We start from the raw sequence: 9,653 nt of genomic DNA, 5'->3' as shown, positions 1-9,653 counted from the left end.
CGGGTAGTCGTGTTTATTACATATGACACGTAAGCTATCTTAGTGATTCAAGTCACGCCACTCCATGTTGATCTCCCACTGCAGCATCCTTTCCTCCAAGAGGAAGTCCTTTGCCAACCAGGTGACAGTTTTGATTAGTCCATTAACATCATTGATTAGTTTTGATTTACCGGTTGCAAACAGCTGCACAAGATGACACAGCTATCAATTCACACCATTTTTTGTGAGTATTGGTCAATGAACTTTGAACACACATGAAGATTGTGTGAAATGAACTTCGTATATTATATACTTTTTTAGCTGGAAGCATGAATGCATTTAGTGGCTAGTTTGAAAAGTCAACAACTTCGTATGAATTTGTATACACTAGCGATGGAAAACCATAACCCTGTTCTATGATTTTTTTAACTCGTACAAATAAGGTACAATGTAGACAAATAAGATATTTTGATAAAAACTAGAATAACAGGGAAAGTTTTTATCAGATAATGGAAGGAATAAACAAGACTGGTCAACTTTTTCTACTACCACGCAGGCGATCCAAAGACTTCTGTGTCCAGAATAGAATAGAACAATACGCCCAGATATGGAAAGGCATATAATTGATGGAACGGGCAGTTGAAAATAAACTACTCTTAAAGAGAAAAAAAAAATCTGGAATTTTTAGCAAGAAAGATGCTGCTAAGAAATTATATAAAAAGTAAATAATATATTTAAAGTATACGCTGTAAATCAAAAGGAAAATACGATGGTTAGGGTCAGCCATATCTTTTCGTAATAGACTGGGTTGTAATAGAGTTTTTAATTTCTATACAGTGCAAAGATTACCAAGGGTCAGAGTGTGCAGAGCGTTGGTGTACTGAATCATATAAACAGTATCATGACACTCAATTTTGTAAACTTGTAGTCAGGGTTTCAGAACACGTTTGTTGTAAATATTACAAATATTTAATTGTGGAAGAAAAACGCTGGTTTAACCTAGGAGCTAAAGTGATTCGAAAAGATGATAAACTCTAGTTCATGTTAAATGCACAATAGACAAAGGTCATGATAGACATAGGGAACATGACTTGCTGAGAAGAGTGTTGAACATATGGACAAACAATCGTCCGTGTAGGAATTAGGTCCCTAAACTTTTTGCCGATAACTATTCAAGAAGGTTGTGTGTTTAGCAAATGTTTGCTTATGCTCAAAAGACCCTTGTCTATTGTAATTTTTTGTTGTTTGTTTTAAAGAGTATAATAATCTATTGACGCGGCGTTGCTGTTCATATGCTTATCACAAGATTCAAGCATGTTGAGGTTCTTTTCCTTATTCTGACGAAGGATATTACCAAGAAGACAGACAATGGACAGTCATTCGTAAACAGACAATGAGATCTGTTTGTCTTTGTGTTTGCGTGTATACGCACGCATGCATGTGTGTGTGCGTGCATTGTGTATGTGTATATGTGTGTATTTGTGTATGTGTGTGTGTGTGTGTGTGTGTGTGTGTGTGTGTGTGTGTGTGTGTGTGTGTGTGTGTGTGTGTGTGTGTGTGTGTGTGTGTGTGTGTGTGTGTGTGTGTGTGTGTGTGTGTGTGTGTGTGTGTGTGTGTGTGTGTGTGTGTGTGTGTGTGTGTGTGTGTGTGTCCGTGCGCGCAAGTGCATGTTTTAGTATAAAAGTAATATCAAACTTAGAACAAAACTCCTCGAGAAAATATGACCCTACCGCTATCGCAGGAAACAATACTCCATCCGTATTGAGGGAACAGACAACATGGATATTACAGGAAATATGAGCTCATGGGTGTTTCAGAGAACACATCTTCAAGAACTTATGAGGAGCGGACCTAACCGAGAGAGGATCCCATCTTTTGGGACAGTTCTCATTGAACGGGTCAGAGGCTTAGTAAGCAGAAAGCTCATTGAAACTGTATACACTGGCGTCTGTGCTTAATGTTGTCATTCACATTATATAGCGGTATGATGTCACCAGGAAACGCAATTTGTGAAAGAAAAAAACCCGGACAATTGCGAAGTCGAGAAATGATCAACAGTACCACACCGGAAAGCAGACGTCGGGGAAATGTGTGTGACGAGCAGACGTCGGGGAGGGGACGTGAGGGGAGATGAGCGGCTAGACACAGCTCTTGGAACAGTGGCTAGACGCTGCCGTTGTGGAGGGAGAGTATGTCGTGAAAGGTGTCTCTGGGGATCAGGGTTAGAGAGTCTATGGCACCTATCTCTTACCGATTAACCATTCAGCGTTTGGGGGGCTTCCTTTAAGCAGAGTAAAATCATAAGCCATTCTCTAGAGCATAATCCTTAAAGGGGAGCCTTGACGGATTGTTTGAAATTAAATCTTATATATAAGTGCACAGGGAGGTAAATCGGAGCTGTATAGAATCACCCAGCGTTTGTCGGAAGACATTTAAAGGAGACACTGAGCCTTAATGTGTTTATGTATTTGCATTAGTTACCAGGATACAAAACTTGTTCAGATGAAAAAGTAAGGGATCGTATGAGTTGGTGATGGTTGTTATGCCTGATGAAACGCATTACTTATTGGAACCATATTACAAGAATAAGAGCGTATACATTGCCTGGATCTATGAATTACAGGTGACAAGAGACTGCCTAGTGTAGGTCTAATGGTCTTTTGTAGTCTCCTCCATCCTTATGTGTTTATGTTACGTGCAATATAAAGTGTGTGTGTGTATTTGAGAAAGAACATTTTCCCGCCATAACAGCAAAGGGAAATCTAATACATTGCACTCTTAATTCCCCGGTAGAACAGCACGTCATTGCTATATCAAGTGCCGGAGGAGGAAAGGTTGAACACCATAAGAAACACTGCAGATTGCTGGATCGGTAGAGGGGAAGAAGCCTTTATTAGGCTTTTCAATTAAACTCTACGAGGAGCTTCGCGTAAAGAGGAAGAGGATACCACGTGAGGGCAAAGTTGTTGGTGGTGGGTGGGGGAGGTTATTATCTTCCAGAAGAGGAGCATAAACACTACCGTTAACTAAACTTTTGATGCCGTAGTGCACTATACCTGGTAGCACACACCAGGTACTCTTCAGGTGCAGGACGGACCCGGGGATAATGGTGTCAGCCCCTCAGTTGCTTAGAAATTGCTTGGCGTTTGTGACAACCGCACGCCATGGTATTGGAGAGAAGGCAGGTCAGAACCCGACTGTCGAGTATTAGTTTACAAACAAGAGCAAAGGTCACGAGCGGTTCATTGGCTCAGCAGGTTGGGAGAGGAACGGTGTGGAAATTGCGGAGACTACGAAGGTTGTGTGGGACATTGGAGGTGGTGGAGGCAGCGAGGTGTGACGAGAAAGGTGCCGTGGGACAGTGTGGGTGGTCAACGGGAGGTGTCGTGGGGGCACTGCGGGTGGTCAGGGGTATGTATAGTGGGACTTGGCTGGTGGTGATATTGCGTGTGTCACTTTTTCTAGTAATTTACTGCATTTGAAGTACTACTTCGGAGGTTTCCAGCTCTTATTGTTCAAGAAAGCGTAATGTATTCACTTTCAAATATGATAGATTGAAGGCATGACTTCAAAGCTTTCTCATAATGATCTTTTTTGTCAGTTTTCAGCTTTTTGGTTGTCATTCTATTATACATCATCAATATTCATGGGGTATTAAAAGAGGAAATTAGAACAATTCAGGTTTTAATTGAACTTTTTCTGCATATTATTACAAAAATAGGAATCTTGCCGGTATAAAGAGTATGGGATTCTTTCATATAAAACAATGTCTTGCATTGCAAGCAGCCTGTCAACATGACGGCTAATAAATTATCGTTAACATAATAAATGACTATGTACAATATTTACAACTGATAACTTATCATAAATACAGAGACCTTATGTACAATTCTCTTAGAGAACGGAGGAACAAGGCGACCACTTCCCAGGTGGCCACCAACTAACCAACCCACCCTCGGCACGCCAAGGGCTTGGGAGTGGAGCGAAGTGAGTGATGATGGAAGATGCGTGTTGAACGAAAGGCGACCGCACGGGGAACCATGAAGTCGATGGCTGGACACTGAAGAGCGTTTGTATGAGTGAGTGCTTAGAGCATGATGGGGAGAGCTCGGTACATTCTGAGAGACGACTAGCACCAGCCGACCAGCAGCAACAGTAGTAGCAGCAGCAGACTCAGTAGGAGCAGCGGCAGCAGCACCTTGAGCTTGGCCACAGCATGAGCAGCAGCAGCAGCACGGCGCGTGGGGGCGGAGGCCGAGTGCCGGATGAAGAGGCGGAGTGGAGGTGGCGGTGATGGAGGAAGAGGAAGATAAGAAGAAGCAGGAGGAGGTGACGAAATCATCACCTCCTCCCCGCCGCGACTGACTGACTGACTGACTGACTGACTGACTGCCCGGGCCCTACGAGGTGGGGCGTCCAGCGCCTCCGCACCTGGCGGATCGTTGAGAAGCGCATGAGGGCACGGCGGCACGTGGCATGCAGGAGGTCATGCTCCGGCACGTGCAGCTCCAGGACCGCTCGCCCTCATGCAGTGCGTGGGGGAGACAGAGCCGCTGGGCAGCGGCCTGTCCGAGCGAGGCGACATTGCTGCACTAGGGAAGGCTCCTAGCGGAGGCACTCGGGTCAAAATCCACTGGACTCGTCGCTGCTTGTAGAGTGCTGACCCAAGGAAGAGGAGTCGGACTCGAGGAGAGGGTCGCTGAGGGGAACGTCCAAAAGACTCATTGGTCCCAAAGAGCTGCCGAGTCTGCCGACGAGGGGAGCGGAGGAGTCGTGTGAGCTGCTGCTGTTGAGCCACGGATGCTGTAGAATTTGTTCGAGGCTAGGTCGGTCGAGAGGGTCCACCCGCAGACAAGACCTGATGAGGTTCTGGCACTGCTCGGAAACCGAGACGCGGAACCGCACTCGCGCAGACACGATTTGGTCATCATGTTCGAAGGGAATGTCGCCGCACACGAGGTCGTACAGGAGGATGCCCAGGCTCCAGACAGTGGCCGGTACGCCCTGGTACTGGTTGTGCTGAATCCACTCGGGAGGGGAGTATACCCGGGTTCCTGCAACAAGGAGAAAGAGAGTTGGTTAGAGTCTGGGGAATGCGGCGAGGTGGCGGCAGCTACGCATAGCAGCGGGTGTGAATCAGCCCGAGGCGTGGGCCCAGACTTGGCTTTCCTCACGATATATTTACCCAAGTGCGATGGGGCGAAGGGAGGAGCGGAGGGGAGGATGGACACAGGAGGTAGCTGGGCATGTCACATGCAGCAGCCAGCCAGCCGGAGGAGGGGGGAAAGGGAGCAGAAGAAGGCAGGAGGGTAGGGTGGGGGGGCAAGTAGATGGGCAAGGGGGAGGGTGAGTGTGGTGGGGGAGGGGGTGTTGGCGTCCTGGCTAAGGTGGTCCTGGCGCCGGGCCACGGTAACCTGACGCCCGGCGCCACTAGACTCAACACGCCCACCACCATCACTACCCCCCTCCTCCCCTCACACACCTTCCCCAACCACTACTCAGAGCTTTAATTCATTATCGTATGTCTCTGAACCCTCCCTTTCGCCCTCTCGCACAAGGGACCACCCCTGATGGCAATGAGTGGTATCCTACCCAATTGAAAGTATCTTCAATTCAAACTTAGCAGAAATTCAAGAGAACGTAATTCAAATTAGCACGCATGAATATTATGAAATAATTAGGTTTTAAGATTTGACAATAAATGAAGCATTAGTATAAAATAAATAATCCCCGCCAAGTTAAAATAAAGACTATATTATCTCAATATATCCAGTAAACACCTCAAAGACTCTGTTGACACTTACCATCAAAGTCAGTGTAGATCTTGTCCTTGAGGTACGCTCCAGACCCGAAGTCGATAAGTTTGAGGACCTGCCGCCCATAGCGGTCATGAGTCACCAACAGGTTCTCGTCCTTGATGTCTCTGTGAATCACTCCGGCGGCGTGACAATCGCGCACGATGTGCACGACCTGACGGAAGAGGTGTCGAGCCTCGTGTTCAGGTACCCAGCGTCTCTCTGTGATATAGTCGAAGAGATCCTTCACAGCTTCGGGACGCTCCATGATGATTATGAAGCAGTCTGGGAGCTCAAACCAGTCAATGAGTCTGATGACTCCTTGGACATTTGATACCTTGCGAAGGAGGCAGATTTCAAGTGGAACACGTTCTCCATTGATCTGTAAAGATTGAAAGACATGACCATAAGTAAAATAGTCCTATGAGGTTACAAAAAGAAAAATATCATCTCACTAATATACAGTAGATTTACGAGACGGAATGCAAGTGCTTCTTTTCACTGACTATTACAGCTGATTGGACAAGAAATTCCCCATCATCATGAAATGATGTCAATACACGTGACTCTCCATGAACAGCGAGCGAGGTAGCGGATGGTTGAAACGGAACCAGGCGTGCGACGCGCGTAGATTTGCGACGATAACGGGTCTGCTGCAACGGGCGAGTCCAAGGCGGACGCAAACCAGGTGGTTGTAGTAGGGTGGAGTAGGGTGTGGAATAAACGGAAGGAGGTGGATGAAGAGAACTGAGGTTCCATGAAATGCTGTTAAGAACTGAAGCTGCGACCTTTCACTTTGCTATAAACGTGCGCGTTAGGATGTTGAGACGTCAAGGATGACTAAAAAGAATTTCCGTAGTCGAAGCATTCCAACCACTCGTCAAGAATCCACCTGCAGACAAGTGACCCTATCTTCCATGGTCCACCCCTACCACCACGACCCTACAAACTCCCCGTTGCTATTAGTAGACCTCTTCTCGCGTTACGAAGATTATTCATGAAAATAAACACACGCACCAGGTTGCGAAACCCCAAAACATTCCAACAGTGCAGTCTCAACATTCCACCTTGCACCCTCATCATCACACGGGCCTACATTAATGCCACGTCCCCGACGCAGGCATCAATTTGCCCCCATCCGACTTCACTCTCACCTTACTTGCTTTGCCTTGACAGATTTGCTATCTTCCCGGCGCAACATTTGTTGCTTGGGCACCCCATATTCCCTACGTCCACTCAAGGATGTTCAAAATTAATCCGCACAGCAATTCTGTGTGTGGTTCTACTTAAACTTATTGCGTCATGAGAACAACAACAGTGACGAAGAGCCACATCTCTCCGGCCTTCTGACGCTGTTACCAAGGCTGCAAGGTGGCGGCGACGGCAGCAGTGGGAGGGCAGTGCGGAGCGGCGGGAGTAGGTGGAGGAGAAGTGGAAGGGGGGGAGTAGGCGGTTGGAGGTGAAGGTGGCCACAAAAGTAGGTTGACTCGTTATGGATTTTTTTTTTTTTTTTAATCTAGTTCCATTCATGTGTGGGCGCGTGCCCCATTCCCTTAAATCACCGTTCAACAGTTGAGGAGATCGAGGGATCAAATGGTAGGAACACGTGACCAAGGAACGTCTCATGGGTATGCCCTACTCCCCAGATCTGACCTCTTTCCGTCAGACGAGGCCGAAATCATCAAAACTGTCGGAGTTGCAAACCGTTGCACGCCTTACGGGAGGCCTAGGGCACGTTTAACAAACTTTTTCAAACGTGAGATCTCACTACCTACTGCCACGCCTCGGTTAAATGTGCCTCCTACGACCCCGCCTGCCTGCCCGCCCACACGAGACCCACTCGTGTCGGAAAACCCACACTGTTTAAAAGAAAACCCAGACCATGCATTTCTAAGGCAACGAAAACTTCCATTCACCTGCACGCTCGTTTGGCAGCGACAGCTGAACTTGTTAATTCGACTTGTCCACGTATACTAACGGAACACATACACTTTCTCGTCGTCCCCTCACCGCCGCCCACTGTCCGGCAGCTTGTTCTTCCTATTCGTTTCTCATGTGGAGACAGTCTCCAACTACAAAATACGATGTCCAAACCGACCGTTGCTGGTAGTTCTATCTCCGATTTCTTATCCGCTCAGTAACTTCGTTTTGTTTACCTTACACAGAGAGCAGCAGCATGCAGCGGTAAAGTAGGTTAGTGCGTTCCACGTGTGTGTGTGTTTGTGCGCCTGACTACGAGTTTGTAAATGCAATTGCGCCTAAGTGTACAATCCTGTGCATTTGAGTCCTAGCGTATATCATTATAAGAATGGCCAATGTTTTGGTCCAGTATCAATCCCATAAGCTTCGCTTATCACTATGCAAAGCTAAAAGGGGTCGCGTTGCCCAACACGCCTCAACTTAGCGCACAGGATCGACCAAGTTTCACTTGACACAGTGAGCTGCATTTCATAAACGCAAAGCAGTCTGTCCATCACTGCAGCCGATTTTTCATCACTGTTTTCTTGGAAGATTCCATCACAGGTTTGCACTGTGCACATTTTTAAGTCTATAAACGAGTCCATGTTCACGTCACTTCACATTCAACACGTTAAATTCACCATCCGCTATTGCCCTTGAGCTGTTCACAGCGATCACTAGTCCTTAAAACTAAAAGGCACAGTTTTCCTTATCACTTGCATTTTCTGTCTCATAGAGAAACTTAACGTGCATCAACATCGTTATTCAACTCACCTTTCCCCAAGCGGGCACCTTCGTCTTGGCGATCTGCTTGATGGCCACTGGGAAGTTGTCGCGTATTCTTACACCTGCATAAACACGGCCAAAGCCGCCTTCACCAAGTATGTGACCCACTTGAAACTGGCGGTCGAAGGGCAGCTGCTGCTCTCGAACTGGCATTGTGACTGGAAAGAAAGAGAAGAAAACTTATTAGATGTTTCAGCGACTTGTAGTCAAAACGCGCGCCAAAGTGATGAAAGTTATTTGAAGTATTAAAAGACAAAATAACAAAAAAATATCCAATATTGTGAAGTTACGAGTCAAGTTTTTTGATGGTAAACCTACTGGAGGAAAATTAACAGATTTAAAAAGTTTTCAGACTTTGACTCAGATTTGCAGTTACCTGAACGCACACATGATAAAGTTCTCTTACAACAAAACTGCATTCTCGTTTAAAGCAAAAACAGACGTGAATGAAACTGAGAAACAAATCTGTATGAATATATCTCATCAGAGTACTTTAATGTTTCAACTTAGAAAGAAACGTTACAAAACACGATGCGTTTACAAAATCATCGCAAGTTTCAAAGACACCCACCTTGCTTCACTTTCTCGTGGGGAAGTCCAAGAACGGAGTTATTATTAATAAGATTGTTAACTTTGAACACCTTGAACATTGTATGTACAAAGGCCACTACAGTGGACTTTGTTGATCTTCAGAGTATGCACTTGATTTCACCAAACAAATAGGTAACCACGCTCAAAGCTTTCGGAGCTCTAACCAACCCTTTGGCTTCTCTGGCTACCGTAGTACTAGATGTCAGTGAACCGATCAGGCCTTTTATAACCTACCAGTATCCCTGCGCCAAGTGCCCAAAACATTCGATGATATTTACATTCTCTCTTTTTGCAAAACTTCTTTAGGAAATGCGTTGAATCTAAAAGATTAATCGTTTAATACTTGGCGTTAATAGATAAACCACATACAGTAAGTATACAAGAAAATAAGCGAGGTACAGCGCGGAGGCACTGTTACTACGTCGGAGGAATACTGTCTGGCCGAGGTGTCGTGCGGTCGTGACGTCACTAACCTGGTATTCAATACAAACCGAACACACTGCATACGCATACTCTCCGGTAGAGTCATGTATGGGAGACATG

The 9,653-nt window shown here is 46.0% G+C and overlaps 1 protein-coding gene across 1 annotated transcript; it reads right to left on the bottom strand.

Moving 5' to 3' along the window:
* Window positions 1-3,646: 3,646 nt before the first annotated feature.
* On the bottom strand, window positions 3,647-9,316 carry LOC143032423 (serine/threonine-protein kinase pim-1-like). Its single transcript, XM_076197175.1, has 4 exons — window positions 9,091-9,316; window positions 8,508-8,677; window positions 5,784-6,156; window positions 3,647-5,033 (listed from the first exon to the last, which is right to left on the bottom strand). The coding sequence occupies exons 1-4, from the start codon at window positions 9,167-9,169 to the stop codon at window positions 4,603-4,605; spliced, it is 1,053 nt and encodes a 350-aa protein (XP_076053290.1). The 5' UTR covers window positions 9,170-9,316; the 3' UTR covers window positions 3,647-4,602.
* Window positions 9,317-9,653: the final 337 nt, after the last annotated feature.

This window comes from Oratosquilla oratoria, chromosome 13, assembly GCF_046742065.1.
Source record: "Oratosquilla oratoria isolate Oo_2021 chromosome 13, ASM4674206v1, whole genome shotgun sequence".
Taxonomy (NCBI): domain Eukaryota; kingdom Metazoa; phylum Arthropoda; class Malacostraca; order Stomatopoda; family Squillidae; genus Oratosquilla; species Oratosquilla oratoria.
This window is presented reverse-complemented; position numbering and strand designations above follow the sequence as displayed.

Excerpts from the sequence above, each read along its gene's own strand:
- LOC143032423 (XM_076197175.1), bottom strand. The coding sequence starts at position 9,169 with ATGTTCAAGGTGTTCAAAGTTAACAATCTTATTAATAATAACTCCGTT. Across the intron at positions 8,678-9,090 it reads CCACGAGAAAGTGAAGCAAG|TCACAATGCCAGTTCGAGAG; the intron begins GTGGGTGTCTTT and ends CTTTCTTTCCAG. Across the intron at positions 6,157-8,507 it reads AGGTGCCCGCTTGGGGAAAG|ATCAATGGAGAACGTGTTCC; the intron begins GTGAGTTGAATA and ends CAATCTTTACAG.